The sequence below is a fragment of the Oncorhynchus tshawytscha genome, linkage group LG07, assembly GCF_018296145.1.
Source record: "Oncorhynchus tshawytscha isolate Ot180627B linkage group LG07, Otsh_v2.0, whole genome shotgun sequence".
Classification (NCBI taxonomy): Eukaryota; Metazoa; Chordata; class Actinopteri; order Salmoniformes; family Salmonidae; genus Oncorhynchus; species Oncorhynchus tshawytscha.
This window is the reverse complement of record NC_056435.1, coordinates 2,101,829-2,120,387: the sequence shown is the minus strand read 5'-3', so window position 1 is coordinate 2,120,387 and position 18,559 is coordinate 2,101,829. Positions and strand designations below refer to the sequence as shown.

At 45.1% G+C, this 18,559-nt stretch overlaps 2 protein-coding genes across 2 annotated transcripts; both read right to left on the bottom strand.

Annotated features, from left to right (window-relative positions):
• Nucleotides 1–1,025: 1,025 nt before the first annotated feature.
• On the bottom strand, nucleotides 1,026–13,185 carry LOC112238386 (protein SON). Its single transcript, XM_024406966.2, is given in 14 exon segments — nucleotides 1,026–1,886; nucleotides 2,022–2,137; nucleotides 2,274–2,339; nucleotides 2,650–2,797; nucleotides 6,093–6,209; nucleotides 6,290–6,400; nucleotides 7,453–7,758; nucleotides 8,425–8,559; nucleotides 8,752–8,888; nucleotides 8,891–9,169; nucleotides 9,313–10,914; nucleotides 11,307–11,471; nucleotides 11,616–11,683; nucleotides 13,015–13,185. Coding segments are annotated over 14 exon segments (3,516 nt in total). The 5' UTR covers nucleotides 13,098–13,185; the 3' UTR covers nucleotides 1,026–1,703.
• A 426-nt stretch (nucleotides 13,186–13,611) lies between these two features.
• wu:fa56d06 (uncharacterized protein LOC795664 homolog) lies at nucleotides 13,612–18,262 on the bottom strand. The gene is made up of 12 exons (XM_042324984.1): nucleotides 18,190–18,262; nucleotides 17,687–17,724; nucleotides 16,999–17,202; nucleotides 16,523–16,633; nucleotides 16,246–16,434; nucleotides 15,995–16,150; nucleotides 15,713–15,859; nucleotides 14,988–15,122; nucleotides 14,779–14,897; nucleotides 14,560–14,694; nucleotides 14,332–14,443; nucleotides 13,612–13,969 (listed from the first exon to the last, which is right to left on the bottom strand). Exons 2-12 carry the CDS (start codon nucleotides 17,721–17,723, stop codon nucleotides 13,896–13,898), a joined length of 1,419 nt encoding a protein of 472 aa, XP_042180918.1. The 5' UTR covers nucleotide 17,724; nucleotides 18,190–18,262; the 3' UTR covers nucleotides 13,612–13,895.
• Between the last annotated feature and the right edge of the window lie 297 nt (nucleotides 18,263–18,559).

Below are 18,559 nucleotides of genomic sequence, written 5' to 3'. Positions count from 1 at the left end.
AACTATTTGGCCTGAATGCCAAGTGTCACGTCCGGAGGAAACCTGGAACCATCTGTACAGTTAAGCATGGTGGTGGCAGCATCATGCTGTGGGGATGTTTTTCAGGGGCAGGGACTGGGAGACTAGTCAGGATCGAGGGAAAGATGAACGGTGTAAAGTACAGAGATCCTTGATGAAAACCTGCTCCAGAGCGCTCAGGACCTCAAACTAGGGCAGAGGTTCACCTTCCAACAAGACAATGACTCTAAGCACACAGCCAAGACATCGCAGACGTGGCTTCGGGACAAGTCTCTGAATGTCCTTCAGTGGCCCAGCCAGAGCCCGGACTTGAACCCGATCGAACATCTCTGTTGAGACCTGAAAATAGCTGTGCAGCGACGCTCCCTATTCAACCTGACAGAGCTTGAGAGGATCTGCAGAGAAGAATGGGAGAAACTCCCCAAATACAGGTATGCCAAGCTTTTTGCTTTGTCATCATGGGGTATTGTGTGTAGATTGATAAGGGGAAGAAAAACAAATGAATCCATTTTAGAACAAGGCTGCAACATAACAAAATACAATTGCACTGTATATGTGAATAGTCTGAAAATGCTACATTATCTTAGCCACATTAGAGCTACAGCCTCTATGCATTTGTCCTCTGCGATGCTGGATCAACCGCTCATCTGAGCTGCCAGTGAGAAGTCCGAGATCGTTTGATGATGTCTGCACTGCTACGTCCACTGAATGCTTTGGAGGTTGTGTACTGGAATGTGGGATTGGACTCAAGGCCTCAGATGAACCCTTCTATGCTCTGTCCATATATAGTATTAATATCTCTCCCTGCACCAGGAAATGTTTATTGCTACAAGTGCTGGAAGGATGACAAGGGCGGGGAGACCGTCTTCAAATACTGAACTGCACCGTTTGAAAACACAGTATTGGATGTACAATAAACGTGTGTTGTGAGCGCATGGCAAATAAACATTGGAAAAGACACGTTCTTGTGTGTATAAGCAACAAAATGGGAAAATGTACTTTAGGCACACAGTGAAAGGATTGTATAATTTAATTAATCAGATAAAAACATTTTTATTTTGGTATTCCAGACCATAACGGTTACCCACATCTCTTCGCTTTCAGCTAACACTTTACAATTGTTTTTATACAGACATGGTAAATAACGCTACCAACAAAAGCGGACTGAGAAAGCTCAACTTAAGACAGTAGTAAATGAATCTGTCCAAAATGAGAGAACTATCAAGTGTGAATCACTTTGAAAATGAATGTTCCAAATGGGTAACATTTGATATTGACAATTTGGTCACAAGGAGAATAGTGGGGTTTTTCAAATTCTCCCAAATGCATTAACACTATGAACTGCTTCTTGAAAACATCATTTGAGCTTCAACACAAAAGATAAACATTCAAATTAGGATTAAAAAAACGGAGTTACGGAACCGTTTTAAAATATCAGTAAGTTTATTTTGCTTACAGAGTAACACCATCTCCTAGTGTTGACCATTAGGCAGCAGATACGGCTCTTCTGAATGCTTGTGGTGTGTAGGCCCAAAACATTATAAGACTTGATACAACGGACATTCCAATACAAATCATCGTTCCCTGGCGGGTGACTTCAAATTCTATGTCCTTTTCAGCCAGAAGGGTCTGCGATTCAAGTGTGCGAGTGCTGTCTCTCAGTCTGAGTGTGTTTCACTGTGTGTTTAGATGTTGGAGGAGAACAGTGGTCCAGTAGTAGCAGTGGTGAACACAGGCCCTGTATAAAGCCCTGTGTCCCCTGACACCTCTCCCATGGCCTGCAGAGCCACCGTAGCAGCCATGGCTTTGGCATGCTTCTTATTGGGACTGGCTGACGCAGGCTGGAAGTCTTGACCATTTACCACCACCTGGGGTACAGAGAGAGAGGAGGAAAAGGGGATGAGAGAGAGGAAGAGGTTATAACACAAACCATCTGACAAAGTCAGCCATAAACTAACAAACAAACCCATTCAAACACACAGGCTTATAGCGCGTATCCAAACCTTGAAAAGGAAGTTCTTGCGGTGGTCTGGGCCACTGTGGGTCACCATAACAAACTCTGGAGGAATCCACTTCTTCTTGTTACACATCTCCATCAGAGCAGACACTGGGTGCTTACCTGGGGGGGGGGCAGATGGTCAATACATTCAGTAAATCAATACAATTCTAATTGATTGATTCTATAGCACAAACGCAATATTGGTCAATTGAGCGAGAGTTAAAATCCTGTGTGTGTGTGTGTGTGTTGTACTCACCCAGTAGATCCTTCATCACAACCATACCGCCCGACTTCTGAGTCTTCTCTCCCTCAGCCACCAGACCTACGGTCAGATTATACTCACATTATTAATCATCAATAACACACATTATTAAGCATCATCAATAACACACATTATTAAGCATCATCAATAACACACATTATTAAGCATCATCAATAACACACATTATTAAGCATCATTAATAACACACATTATTAAGCATCATCAATAACACACATCATTAAGCATCATCAATAACACACATTATTAAGCATCATTAATAACACACATTATTAAGCATCATTAATAGCCTTCTGGAATAATACAGAGGTGCATAACGCTTTGGTGGAAAGCATGGGTCACTTCTTTTCACCTTTGCGGTCGGTCTTGAAGTCGATGATGATTGGCTCGACAGTGCCCTCGCGGTGTCGCCCTAGCCCCTCCCCTGTCCGCCATCCCATCTTCCTCATGAGAAACTCCCCTACTCCTCCCGACACCGGGGCTGCTCGCAAGAACTGGTCCTACAGAGAGAGAGAGAGCGGCAGGAGAGAAGGGAGGGAGAAAGAAGAGAATAACAGAAGAGAGAACCATGGAGTGAGGAGGAAGAGGGAGAGAGTGAAGAGGGAGAGGAAGAGGCAGAGGCGAAAGCAGATAATTAGTTTCTACCTTGAAAACATCTCAACCACCTCATCCAGTCACACCACTGTTACAGTCAGACTTGAGTTAGAGACTACCTTCAGGACAACTCACATGCCTCTGGATAACAGTGAGTGTGTGCGTGTGTGTTACTCTGTCTGTAGTAACCTCTACCCCTATGTGAAACACTAGAAATAACTGTGGTGGCAGCTTTTGAAAATCGTGTGTTTGAGAGAACAAAACACATTAAGAATACAGATGAAATTAAATAAATTCTGTGGTGAAACTCAAGATACAGCCAAGAGACATTTCTTCACACATTATACCACATGTAGGTAAATAAGAGGGCGCTGTGCCTTGACACCTAATTTCTTTCTGTCTCACACACATCTTCTCTCTCACACACACGGTTACACAAGATGTATAGTAAGGCGCTGTGTGGTGTACGTACCTAGCCCCTCATCACCGGCCCAGCATCAAACAGGAAATGAGGGGGGCCTGACTGTGGCCATGGCAACAAGGACAGCTACAAGGACTGACCCTGAAACAAGTGTCCAATACACAGAGAGGTGAAAGTTCACAGGTCACCCCTGTGAACCCACACCTCTCTCCCTCTGCTCCAATCCAGACCCCTCTTATCGACCCCCTTCCTCAGGTTGCCCCAAGGACTGGGAGGAAGTTGCCCCTAGACACCTAGGTCAGCTTGGAGTTTTGCGGAAGGGAAGCTGATCCTAGATTGGTGACTAGGAGCAACTTCTGACCGCCCAGGGCAAGAGCACAGGCATGTCCATGGACACCTGTAACTAGCCTAGGTCCCTCAGAACAGAGATCTCCCTCAGGCAGTGGTCTCCAATTGAGATCCTGGAGCTAGTGTGCAGGTTTTTGTTATAGCCCTAACCTATACGACTCTAACTCTATACTCTCAGCCTGGACTAGGGTTGGAGACCACTGACTGATCTAAAACTAGACCCTGCTCATCTACTGGGAAACAGAATGCACCAGGACTGGTTGCTAGGGGCATCCAACAACCACACAAACATCACAGTCCAGCTGCTGTAATGCTAGCGTGCTGTAAATCAATGTCAGCTGCTGTAATGCTAGTGTGCTGTAAATCAATGTCAGCTGCTGTAATGCTAGCGTGCTGTAAATCAATGTCAGCTGCTGTAATGCTAGCGTGCTGTAAATCAATGTCAGCTGCTGTAATGCTAGCGTGCTGTAAATCAATGTCAGCTGCTGTAATGCTAGCGTGCTGTAAATCAATGTCAGCTGCTGTAATGCTAGTGTGCTGTAAATCAATGTCAGCTGCTGTAATGCTAGTGTGCTGTAAATCAATGTCAGCTGCTGTAATGCTAGCGTGCTGTAAATCAATGTTAGCTGCTGTAATGCTAGCAAAATGCATGTCACTAACATTAGTATGATCAATGCACTCTCATCCCTATATCATGTCTCTGAACATGTCCATGGCATCTGCCCATAGCATCTGCATGTGAAGGATGTGTCATTAAATGAAGAATGAACTCAGCAGATCCATCACTCTCTCTATAGCTAAATGATGTGACTATGTGTAACCTATCCTGAGAGGAGATTCCTCAGGATGTCGTTTAAAACAGTAGCCCCCTGTCTCTGTGTTTTGCAGAGCTCAGGGAGACTTTAGGAGTAGTTACACCCACTGGCTTCAAACAGCCCACTATAGAAACACTACAGGGTAGGAGGGTTCAGACGGGGTCCACAGACAGAGAACAAACGACTATGGTTATCTCTGGGCCTGATGACATTCTGTGGTCCATAGACAGAGGACAAACGACTATGGTTATCTCCGGACCAGATGACATTCTGTGGTCCACAGACAGAGAACAAACGACTATGGTTATCTCCGGACCCGATGACATTCTGTGGTCCACAGACAGAGAACAAACGACTATGGTTATCTCCGGACCCGATGACATTCTGTGGTCCGTAGACAGAGGACAAACGACTATGGTTATCTCCGGGCCCGATGACATTCTGTGTGACTGGGTGTGGGGGAGTGATAGGGAGACACCGCATTAGGGAGACAGCGTGACGGTAGAGACTATAGTAACCGGTCTTGGGTGCATCTGAATAGTCTAAAGTCACTTCCTCACCTAACGTCCCCAACCAACATCTGACCTGATCTGAAAAGGTGAAAGAATAGTGCTTTTCCCTTTCCCCTGTTCTGACATCAGTGTGAATCCAAGGAAAGAGATGAGGAAGCATCTTTAGACTACTGAGACAGACCCATAATCTCTGCCTTGCCCTGGGGTGCTAGAGGACAAGGGGGGGGTTCTGGGATCTGCAGACTTACTTCCAGCTCTCCTCTTCCTCCCCTCCCTCCCTCATTCTCCTAGTCCCTTTTTCCCGACTCCGAGGGGGACTCTATTTAGTGGACAAACCAGAGCACCACTAGTAGCCGGGTGTCAGACCAGAGCACCACTAGTAGCCGGGTGTCAGACCAGAGCACCACTAGTAGACGGGTGTCAGTACTGCATTTGCACCTGCTTTGGTAAGAATGTCACATGTAAGGAATCTGCATTGCTACCCTTAACATGGTGTACCCACTTCACAGGAAATGTAATTAGTCAGAATGTGTGTGTGTGTGTGTGTGGGGAGGGGGGGGGGGATGATTGAAGTGCAGGGAGATGTTTGTTCATCTCTGTATGTCAGATTAAAGATTAAAGTCTGGGTTCATATGTTACCACTGTTACAAACTGCAGTGCAAATATCAGGCAACATAAACAAGAGGCTTCCTTCACCGCCAGAGCATCTTTTTCTGACGCAGACAGAAACACACAATACAGACAGATGCTCACTCACACACACATCAGTAAACTATGTGCTTTAGCGCTGACAAGGGTTGCCATGGTAGCAGTGAACCTCACGTTTCTGGGCCCTTAAATCTGACCTGGATTCCACTGAGTAACAGTGGAACTACTCCATTCTAACCCAGTTTGTTCTACATCAACAGAACACTTGTCAAACTTTATACAGTATGTCTCTGGCACTATGCGTACAGCCATTCAGTTATTTGATTAGGGCTGGGTGGTGATTAGGGAGCAGGTTGAGGAAGGCGTGTGAAGTGGGTACACCAGTGGGCATGGGCGATGCAGACACCTGTAGGGTAGTATGTTTGGGGTGGGGAGCAGGTAGGACAGTGGACGGTACCTTTTTAATCCAGGCCTGTGGTCCGCTGTTGGACAGCTCCTCTGAGCTGAGCACCGTTGCTCCAGTAGAACCTGTAAACAGACCAGGGATGGTGTTGGACTGGGCCCATGCATCCACCTAACAGAGAGGAAGGTTTAGTATGTGAGAAAGGAGGTGGAAAGAGCGTACATCATGCTTCACAGCGCCCTGTTGTTTACCTGTTCCTGAGCACGGCTGAGCATGCAGATGGCACTGACGTCGTGCGGGTTCTCAGCCAGACGCTTCTGGGCCTTCATCCTCTCACCGACTGCCTGGGTGATGTCTACAGGCTAGAAGGGGAGACACAGGAGTCAGCACCACACACACACCCCAGTCATTCACACAAAAACACAATAGTACACACACACACACACACACACACCAGTGAACAGCTGATAAAACAAATAAGGAAAATCCATTCACCATACAAGAAGGAAATCTATACTTATTCCATGAGACCTAGATCAGTTGTTATATGAAACTACTTACATCTATGTAGTCGTCAGTATTTGTATTTTTTTTTTTTTTTAGTCGTCAGTATTAGTACAGTTGTACACCCCCCAAAAATAAAACGCAACCTGTGGAATTTCAGCCAGCTTTGTTTAATAACAGTTGCATCAAATACAAAATAAGCACAAATTAACAGCAAGGTCACGGATGACGTCACCTGATTTCTCATTGGTCTGCCCATCTGACGATTGATAACTCAATTCTAAACCACTTGTCATCGCCTGGGAGTCAGATTATTAAATGGTATTGCTCTGAGATTTGAGAGGTCAAATAATGCCCTTGATTGTACATTCAATTTGGAATTGGTGGGGAGGAGGGTCAGTGTTTACATGCTGCCCTCAGAAACAGCTATTCCAGCTAAACCCAGTCAATGCTGCTATAGGGTCAGATGAGGAGCACAGGTATGGCATTCTAACTAAACTCACCATACCATCTAAACCAGTGGTTCCCATATATTTTTCATCCTGCTGGGCATGACAACCCACCTAAGGCTTTTGGACTTTTCTACCTTCAAATCAACCACACCAATGTTTCTAGCTACTGTGTGTAACCATAGAACCTGGTCTCAAACTACATCCCAATAGAAATCAGCAGTGACCTACCATTTCAGAAACCACTGATCCAAACCACTAAATGTGGTAAAACACTGGGTTAAAACTAAAATCCCAAAATAAATCATATCTTTAACACGTATGACTTTTGAAATGCATAATATCTCAACTCACATTCTCTCCCTCCTCCCTCTTTCACAACAACTCCCTTAAAACCCCTCTCCCCTTCATCTCTCTGAGTGTCACCTTACCCCCTCCTCCCCCTCCCCTCCGTATCCCACCTGTAGCGGCGGCTCCGGGAACACACTATCACTCTCCTTGACGACCGCCGGCTCCTCCGTTGCCACGGACACCGCAGACAAAGGCGCATCCCCAGGCGAAGTTTCCTTAGCAGCCGTTGCCAATGCCTTGGTCGCCGCCACCTTGGCCTTTTCCGCCTTCTTGTCGACGGTCACCCACTCTCCGTAAGCCCCTCCCCCGTCGCCCTCCTTCTTCCTGTGCTGGGAGCCCGACGACACAGGGAACTCCTTGGCGAACGCCGCCTCGCTCCGAACCGCCAATGCCGGAGATGGACGCACAGATGCGTTCTGAGAGAGGAGGAGGGGCAGCACAGGAGTAGGAGGGGCGGGGGGAGGGGGGGGATTACTGTTAAAAAATGGGAGGAAAAAAATATAAAAAGACAAAAGGAGGTGTGTTTCAACAAGGGGAATGGTTGAAGACAAATGGCTGGTTATCATAGCAGTTATTGGGCCCAGTCTCAATCAGGAGATTTATCTCCAGTGCACTTCAACCAGCAAACTTCACTCACATGACTGAGGTCTCCTTGGGATGGAAGTTTGTGGGAAAATGCAAAAGAGTATAAATCTACCTGGTTTGGTTCTGGGCCCAAGGAGGCTTGCTGTCTGCTTTGCCCATTGCCTATGTTGGCTCAATAGGAAAACATTTTACAACATAACATACAGGTTATGTGGCAGCAATAGAAACAGCTCTTAACATCAGCCCAGGGCAAGACAGACAGCATACTGCAGTTCACTTCAACCATTCACCCAGTTAGGCACATTTCTTCAGTCCCACATAGTATCTAAACAGTAACTAGTCTTTAACTATGTTCAAACAGTAACTATGTTCTGAAAATTACATATCAGTTCAAACTGCCGATACATTGTTTATTAATAAGGAAATGTTTTAAGCTCAGAATATACTGTATATTCATGAAAGACATGATGCTGTGTGTGTGTGTTCCATGTTCTTACATTGAGGCTGAAGGAGATGCCCTTGACCTCCCTCAGGGCGGCTCGTCCAAACGGTTTGCCGTCGTCCTCGTCGTCAGATATACGGGGTTCAGCGAGGGCCAGCTCCCCTCCCTTCTCCACAATCTTCTTACACTTCTACAGAAACACACAGGACACAGCTAGAGGGTCAGTGTTTCCATTTCCACATACAATTTCATGTCTAAGATCTGTGTTTTATTATGAAAAGGATGCAGGACTACATTTTGCACCAGGACAAATGCTTAGTAAATCTTCTCCAAAGCATATTATTACATGATTATCATCATCATGACATTGAAGAGCACTTACGTCAGTGAACTCCTTGATGCTGATGCTGTTTGCCTGCTTGGCCACCTTCCTCTTCACATCCTCGATGGTGGCCATGTTGGGCTGGGGGGGACCTGGCGGGGGCTTGTTGGTGATGCTGGGGAGCGGGCCATCTGGTGCATGGAGGCCATAGATCCCATACTGGCCAGGGCAGCAGTCATTGTGGCAGCTGTCATGCTAGCCATAGCTGCATTCATGGTCATGCTCATAGGCATGTTCATAGACATGTTCATGGGCATGTTCATATTCATGGGCATGGAGAAGGACATGGGGTTGTTGGGGCAGGGTAAAGGCAGCTGGAGGACAGCTTTGGGTCGCAGGCTCTCTGGGATGGGTATCCCGGCCTTGGCACACATGGCGGCTGCATTAGCCTTAGCAATCTCCAGTAACTGGTCTTTATCTGTGAGGAGGGATGAGGAACACATCACAAACTTGCATTGAGACTTACTGTACACCGGTGTTTTTGTCAAGTTACCATTGGTGAAAATAAAGTTATTCAATTCAAATACATTGATCATTCAAAAAAAATTGTGACATGCTTACCCAGCTCTGTGAGTCGTGGCGGGCTTTTGCTAGAGTCGCGGTTGGTGCGTGCCGGAGACCTCTTCTTGCGGAGGATGAGGACTGGGGAGTGGCTTGGCTCACGCTTCCAGCGGTCCCTCTGGCTCAGCTGGTGGCTGCCGAATGCACCCCTACCCCTCCGCCGCGAACCAGAGCGTGACCTCGATCTCTTTGACCTCCGAGCAGGAGACCGTGACTTGGACCGTTTCCTTTTCGGTGACCTAGACTTTGAGCGCTTGTTCCGTGTTCTGGATTTGGACCGTGATTTCTTCTTTCTCGTCCCGGACTTTGAGCGAGACCTCTTCCTCCGAGACGGAGTCCTGGACTTCCTCTTGCGGCTTGGCGACGAGGACCTTGATTTCCTTTTCCTCCCTGGTGACTTGGATCTGGACCTCCTCTTCTTGGAGGACTTTGCATCAGAGCGTTTCTTCTGATCAGGAGACTTTGACCTTGACTTTTTCCTCTTTGAAGGAGACCTGGACTTTGAAGATTCTCCTTCCTTCTCTGTCATCTCTGCCTCTCCAGATGTTGGCTGTGGTTTAGGTTGAGGTGAGGCAGGCAGCTCTTCACCCTGAGGTGTCACCTTGTCCCCTCCATCAGCATCCGTTTTGGGGGGTAAGGAATCTACAGAGCCATCAAAGGTGTCTGAAGTACCAAGTCCATCCGATTCCCCTGGCTCACCAGTTGGCTGGCTGTTGAGGTTCAGATCAGATGCTGACGTTGACTGGTGGTCAGTGGAGACCTCATTCTGCTCACCTGAAGGCACCTCGGGAGGAATAGGGCACTTCTGTGGAGACATCAGACATTCTAAGGGCTGGGAGGAAACGGCTGGCTCTCCCTTACTGCTGTCCCCTAAGAAGGGTATTGGCTTCCACCCTCCTCCAGTGGGGGCGGCCATATTGACAACACCCTCAATGCTGCTTTCGGAAGCTAGGGCTGGCGGATCGATTGGAACCATTATGTTTTCATCTTTCACAGCGGACTCATCTTCAGCCAGGGCAGCAGAGGGATCCTTCTCGGCTGATTGGCTGTCTCTTGAGGCAGACCTGGATTTGGATTTGTTGTTTCTGGAAGGAGAGGGAGATCCTGAAATCATCTCTCTGTGTCTTGACTGAGATCTCGTCTTAGATTTTGATCGCCTTCTGGATCTCGATCTAGACCGTCTGTCTTTCTTCAAGATCACGAGGGACCTTGACCGGGTTCTCCTGCCTCTCCTGGCAGACCCAGACCTTCTAGAATGTGACCCGGACCTCCGGTGCCGTGATCTGGAACGTGTGTGTCCGCCACGTCTTCTACCGGACCTCGATCTGGATTTCCCTCTCCTGTCCCTGGATCTGGACCTGCGCTTGCCTGAACGAGACCGTGAGCATCTGGAGGAGGACTTTTCCTGACACTTCTCCTCTAGTTTAGGGATGATATCAGGCAGATCCTGAGGTTTGCTCTCCTTGTTCCCAGGCTGAGGCTTCGACTCGGACTCCGACCCAGATGAGCTGTTGGACTTGTCACCATCTTTCTTCTGCTTTTTTTTCTTCTTCTTCCCAGAATGTCGTTTATGCCGCTTGGATCTCCCGTCATCCTCTTCCCCTGTGGAATTAATGACAATATTTTAGAAATTAATCATCATGACATTTGATTCAATGGTGCAATATGTAGAAATTGACATTACCTGGTTGCCAAAAATTCTGTTTGTGACAAAAAGCTAAAATGTTTGTGTAGAGAATCACTGTACCATCTAGCTAAACTGCTGTGAAATATATTTTCAATAACCAAAAACATTGTAAAATGACAAACAGATCTACCATCAAACTTGCGCCCAATGAGAATGGCAGATCTAGAACTCACATTTCAATGTGAATTGCGTCGTGCACAAAGCTACATAATGGACCTTTAAGTAGTCTGCTGATTATTAACATCAAACTGAAAAGGTCCACCACTGCTGTTATGCATATGCTTAGTAGTATCTTGAGACTACTTACCAGTCTTTGCCTTGTCTCCATCAGAGTCTGCTGCTGATTCTGAGCCGCTCTCTTTCTCTTCCTTACGTTTCTTCTTTTTGCTTTTGTGTTTCTTGTGCTTCTTGTGCTTCTTGTGTTTCTTTTGTGGGACATCACCCTCTTCCTTATTGGCTACACCGTCTTTATCTGCATAAATAATACAGTACATTACAATTTCATTTGAAATAGATGCTTTCACCTGATCAAAACTGTAGTATATGTGCAAATAAAGGAAAGGAGAAGAGAGAATATCACTTTGGACTATTGAGATACAGCCCTTGTGTTACTGACCTTGTGTGTTGTTGATCCCATCTGCTCCTTCTGCAGTTTTACCATTGGGATGGCCTTCATCTGTCAGACTTAATAGAGAGAATGCAGGTATGAAATGACACCTGTACTTGAACTTACAGTAAGTTCACTCAACTTTCTTATCAGCAGGGGTCTTGGTTTTTAACAACATGACACTGGACACAAGGAATGGACAATATCTATAAGTGTGCATGAGCTTGAATGATTAAAGTAGTCTACATAATAACTGACAGGGCTTGTAAGTAAGCATTTCACTGTAAGGTGAAACCTGTTGTATTCGGTGCATGTGACAAAAAAAAAATGTGATTTGACATGCGAGGTAGGGGTGGGTATAATTTGTGGAACGTTCCAACAGGAATCTGTTCTAGAAACTAAGTAAATAACAAGTTTGCCAACAACAACTCATACAAAATTGTTTAGCGGCAGAATAAGATATCCGGTAGGGAGTGGGCTATTTCATAAAGTGTGTCACTCAACACGTTGATTCCGAAAAATGTCAGTCTTCACTCTGTTAGCCTATGGACAAACATTAAGAATAAGCTACGTGGTGGGTCGATGCCTATTCGGCAGCTAGTTAGCTAGGTGAATTGATCGTTCTACTTTGTATGAGTTGTTTGTTGGCAACCTTGTACTTTACGACGTTTTTGGAACAGATTCCTGTTGCAACGTTACACAAATTATACCCACCCTGCGAGGTGGCTACTGTTAGTGAAACCGCTGTTCATGTTTGGGTGCGTACTGTCTGTCTTTGCCTCTGTCTGTTATAAACTGTCGGTGTAGAGAGGTGGCCACTGTTAGTTATTTAGCGTTAACCTCAAATTAGAACGTGATTGTGTAACGTGAAAACTCAAAGACATAACTAAGTCCCCGGCATTGCTTTTGACATAGCTAGCTAAATTAAAAATCCGGATAATCTACAACGTGTGTGTGTGTGTGTGTAAATGATGTGTATTGCCTTTGCACACTGTGACTCTGTCAAACCAACGTTTTGGGGGAGTTCTAGCAAAGAGATCGCGTCCTGGTAAACTGCTAACGTTGGCTTGTTAGCAATCCACATTTAGCATGATTAGCTAGCTAGGAAGGTGCGTAGTGCTTACAAGCCCTGTACCTGGTGCCACGTTAGTTACCTGGTTTGCTGGAACCCAATAACCCCAGTATAATAACCTTTGCAAGAACCAACCCAGGAGACTACCGTGTTATTAGTCAGGTAGTTAGCTAGCTAAATATGTTGTAGCCACAGCAACTGCCTGCCTTGCACTTTGTACTGCCGGACACGCAAGCTAGCTAACCTTGTAGGCCAGCACAGAAAATTATACATTTCTCAAATTGCCCGAACAAACCATTCATGCAAGTAATGTAGGCTGTATAAAAACATATTTACATGATATCTTGACTCTCATCTTCAATTTCCTTTATCTTATTTACTACGAAATCGCGAAAAATTTGCTCGATGTTGGCCGCCATGTCTTTGGTAATCCCTCAATGTTTTCCGCGGCGTCCGTTCAGCGCATGTGCAGCATCATAGACCGACACCGGACGTTGGTTGCAACCCACCTCACATCCACAGACTGAAACCGCTGTTCATGTTTGGGTGCGTACTGTCTGTCTTTGCCTCTGTCTGTTAGAAACTGTCGGTGTAGTGAAGCACTTCGTTTATCTATTGGTCTCACTTTTGTAGTTTTCCTCAAGCTAATTGTTTTCCCGAAGTCTTTTTGTTGATATAGGCAGGCAGTAGATAGTAGTCTAGACTATTTTATTATTTATGACTACCTGCCATACAGGAGTGTCTCATTCATAAACCTGGATTATACGGCTTGGATCAGTTGGTTCCAGTTAATTTCATTATACAGTATATACTATTCAGACAGTTGGAGTAGGGGAAGACTTTGGACCTGTTGCTGAAGCGTCATTGAAACAGCTTCAGGCAGAACACATCTCCAGCTGTTTTCATTTCAATGAACACAAGAGACACACCATGTAAAATGCTCCGTTTTTATTTTAAGAAGGAGGACATACAACTTAATACAAACAGGATGCAGATGTTTTATGGTTCACAGGATTACTGCATGGAAACAGAATGTGTAGAATGGATATATTTTTTTTAAATCCATGTGTTTTTTAATGTCACTCAAGATGGTGACAGAATAGAACACAGCAATAGAACACTTCATGTTGCAACTTGCCATCAAGTGACAAGTCCCTTTCATAGTGAATTGTAATGTCCATTCTACTTATTCTAATTCTACAGTTAGTGCAGGCCTCTTATGCTGCCATGGGGAAGGAGCAGATGGAAGCTCTCTTCAGTTCACAGTCCACTGCTGTCCACCAGCTCTCATCTGGGAGAGGAACAAATGACAATGTTGTTAAATGGACCACTCATATACCATATAATCCAATTTGAAGGATCTAACTTTGATTGTGTGTAATAGACCTGTTGATTAAAACAGTATCAGAATGTTATGGTCATGAAAGAACATAAATCTTATAATACAACATGCTCTCATAACCAAAACCAAGTTCATCTGGGTCCTTCCCAGACTTTTTATGATTTATAGCCTTATTTATCAACAGTCTCAAAGGTAGCATTTCACAATATAACCTGTTATTGATAGCACGGTGACTTAGAAAATATTATGTTGTTAATACTTCAAAGGTTGTCAATATAGATATCAAAACTTTTTAAATGTATGAGTCTCACCAATTCTGAACATCTCCAGACAAGCCTGCTTGTCTGTCTGTGTGTCTGGGTGACCGGGCATCCAGTCACTGTAGCCCCAGGGGGACCCATCGGTCCACTCTGACTGCTTATCCTGCAGGGGTCACAACACACACACACACATACACACCATTAAAACTCTTGGAAAATGGCTTGGTTACTATTAGACATTCTGATTGAACAAGAGTGAGGGGGTGATGGAATACTGACCTTCACGACTCCACCCAGCCAGGTGAGGACTGGACTCTTGGTGGCCCTGATCACCATGGAGACCAGGCGGGAGTGCAGGTCGCCGTTGGTTACAGAGGCCAGGTGTCCGTGCGGGGAGAGAATGCTGCAGGAGGACTGGACGCACACACACACAAAAATATTAGGAGAGCTGTTTGTTTCAGAGAAAAGTGAATATGACTGACTGGGTGTATATTTCACCTCTGCCTCACTGAAGGTCATTAGTGTGGGGTTGAACTGATAGCAGTGGCCATCGATGACCTCACCAACACACTCTTTCTCTGAGTGAGTCTCAGCCTTAGCACTCACCAGCCTGTCATCTACAGGGAGAAGGAGAGCAAGCATACTCCCTCAGTACACAAACACACACATACTGTACACACACATACTGTACACACAAACACTCTCACCCTGAGGTGTCAGTTTCATGCTTCTCTCCATCTCTCCAACAGGCCTGATGATGCGTCCGCTCCTGATGTCCATCAGAGTTTTCTGGGAGTTCTCTGTTCCCTGTCTGAACTCATCCACAGAGGAAGGAGTGTATACTGGAGAGAGAGAAATAGAATTTACCCTGAGTGTACAAAACATTATGAACACCTTACCATGAATCCAGGTGAAAGCTATGATCCCTTTCTGATGCCCTTTGTTAAATCCACTTCAATCAGCTTAGATGAAGAGGAGACAGGTTAAAGACAGTTTTTAAGTCTTGAGACAATTAAGACATGGGTTGTGTATGTGTGCCATTCAGAGTGTGAATGGGCACGGCAAAAAATGTAAGTGCCTTTAAACGGGGTATGGTAGTATGTGCCAGGTGCACCAGTTTGTGTCATGAACTGCAACGCTGCTGGGTTTTTCACACTCAACAGTTTCCTGTGTGTATCAACAATGGTCCACCACCCAAAGGAAATCCAGCCAACTTGACACAACTGTGGGAAGCATTGGAGTCAACATTGGCCAGGATCCCTGTGGGATGCTTTTAACACCTTGTAGAGTCCATGTCCCAACGAATTGAGGCTGTACTGAGGACAATGTTTTGTGTACACAGTGTAAATAACCCTAAATACTTCTTCCAATAGTTATTTCCTTTTCTAGAGATTACAATTTCAGAAAAATGTAACATTTCAAAGCCCTGTACCTGGTGCCACTCTCCTGTCCATTTCACTGATGTGTTCCTTGACTAGGCCGGTGTTCAGGTTCATAATGAATCGTCTGGAGGGCTCTGTTCCCTGTCTACGTTCCTCTACTGGGATGCTCCGGACCTCAGTCTCGACCAGCCTCACATCTACAGGGAGAAGGAGAGGGCCACTGAATAAGCAATTCAAGTGGACAGGCTTTTAGATATGGATACGAATATCTATCTATATATATATATATATATATATTTAGTGTATATCAACAAGAAAAACATCTGTTGTACTTTGTAATCTGTCTCTCTCATCCTGAAGTATCTGTTTCATGCTTCTCTCCATCTCTCCAACAGGCCTGATGATGTGTCCGCTCCTGATGTCCACTAGAGTTTTCTGGGAGTTCTTGGTCCCCTGTCTGTACTCATCCACAGAGGAAGGAGTGTACACTGGAGAGGAGCAGGGGAGAAAGACAATATATAAAACCCAAAATGTTAAAAATAAATAACATTTCTGGATAATGTAACATTTCAAAGCCCTGTACCTGGTGCCACTCTCCTGTCCATCTCACTGGCGTGTTCCTTGACGAGGCCGGTGTTCAGGTCCATGAGGAAGCGTCTGGAGGGCTCTGTTCCCTGTCTGCGCTCCTCCACTGGGACGCTCCAGGGCAAAACATCAGCCCTCACCCATCCTCCCACTCTCCTCTGGACTGGGACTGGGACCTCCATAGGCTCTGGATAGGAAATGCATGGGTTAAGTGCTCAAGAACATTTTAGTATATTCTCTCTCTATTACAATTACAAATACACACACTCTCTCACCCTGAGGAGTCATTATCATGCTTCTCTCCATCTCTCCGACAGGTTTGATGATGCGTCCGCTCCTGATGTCCACCAGAGTCTTCTGGGAGTTCTCAGTTCCTGCCTGAACTCATCCACAGAGGGAGGAACATACGCTGGAGAGAGAGAGAAATATACAGACACAATATCAGTTACACTGTTTTCATCCATATCAGTTACACTGTTTTCACCCATATCAGTTACACTGTTTTCACCATATCAGTTACACTGTTTTCACCCATATCAGTTACACTGTTTTCACCCATATCAGTTACACTGTTTTCACCCATATCTTTAACACTGTTTTCACCCATATCAGTTACACTGTTTTCAGCAAGCCTTATCTTCCAAAGCTAATGTCTGTAGGACTGCTAGAAAACCTGTGCTTACTGAGTCCAGGGGAGAAAGACAATATATAAAACCCAAATTGTAAAAAATAAAATTTCAATGCCCTGTACCTGGTGCCACTCTCCTGTCCATCTCATTGATATGTTCCTTGACGAGGCCGGTGTTCAGGTCCATGAGGAAGCGTCTGGAGGGCTCTGTTCCCTGTCTGCGCTCCTCCACTGGGACACTCCGGGGCAGAACCAGGACCTTGCGATCCTGAAGCCTACCTCTAGGGGGTGCCACTACATGATCCCTCAGTGGGGCAGCATGTAAACCTGGGGGGACACAACATACAATCAGTAAATATTATAATCTAGAGCAAAAGTGGGGGAGGCACGGTCATATTCATACATACACACACACACTTGCAAAAATGAACATACTGATGCACGCACACACATGCACACAGGTGCATGCATGCCAGCCCACAAACACACTGCCCTTGAACTTTGACCTTGTTATACAAGGCATGCTCTTATTTTGATCAGATAAGAACATACATAGAGAATGAACCACTGCCTATTGGTACAATTATTAACCACTGTGCCAGGAAAATAGTCTATAATGATAAGAATTTATTGTAACAAAGTTCAAAGAGCAAAATCAATGTCAAGAATAAGTCCAACGTTACAGTCCATTGATATAGTGAAATGTAGTAAATTTTGCATAAACAGTCTATACTGTAATATTTCAGTTATTCTCAATTTGAGGAATCTTGTCTGTCAAAAAAAAAAACATTCAAAACTTTCAGATTCTTACTTGACAAAGCCAGCAGCAACAACGTAAACGTCAACATCCTGTGAACAAGACAAGAAGCAAAGAAGAGAAAAAGTGGATGAGAGAGAATGGTGGTGTCTAAATGTACATAGTGTCTGAATGTATATACTGTATCTACCTAACTCAGACAGGTCATCTCACCTGATGGTTGTAGGGTGAATGCAGCTGTGCTAGTGCTCTGTGACTGTTCTCAATCTAAAAGTCTCACTGTCTCTCTTAGCTTTTAGTCCAAGTGCTCAGTTCCTGTCCAGTTTACCAGTGCCTTAGCCTCTCCCTTCACTTAGATAATGTTTCGACCTTAGTGTCTATTTAACATTGGGTTCTAAGTACGTGAGTAGCTAGCCTACATTGACTGTGTGTGTCTGTGTCAAATACGTTTTCCTTTTATAAATAATATATACACTGTCTATACACCATTTAGCAGACGCTCAGTCTGTGTATCTTTGTGTGTGTGTATTGAGTGTGCGTAGCTGTATTTCACTTACCTGTATGGTGAACAGGTGGAGGTCTGGAGACTCAGAAAGTGATTTGAGGAAAGGAAAGACTCACTGGTCAATAAGTATTCAGCTGCAGCAATAAAGATGATAAGGGGCGTATACTCTCTGATATTAACACAAACAGTTCAAATGGAATCCCAAGTTCAAGAACATTGGGAAACAGCAGCAATCCCATTTAAAAAAATACAAAAATGGCAATAAGACTTTACCTCGTTTCACCTTTTATAAACATTTTGGATTGCTGCCATATCCCAATGTTTTTTAACTTGGGATTTCATTGGAAGTCATTGTCACGTATGGCAAGGCATCCAGCTAATAAAGTGAGCGCACCTGTTACCCACTCCACACTAGCACGAAC

Excerpts from the sequence above, each read along its gene's own strand:
- wu:fa56d06 (XM_042324984.1), bottom strand. The coding sequence starts at position 17,723 with ATGTTGACGTTTACGTTGTTGCTGCTGGCTTTGTCAA. Across the intron at positions 16,634-16,998 it reads GGACAGGAGAGTGGCACCAG|GAGTTCAGGCAGGAACTGAG; the intron begins GTACAGGGCATT and ends CCCTCTGTGGAT. Across the intron at positions 13,970-14,331 it reads TCTGGAGATGTTCAGAATTG|ATGAGAGCTGGTGGACAGCA; the intron begins GTGAGACTCATA and ends TTCCTCTCCCAG.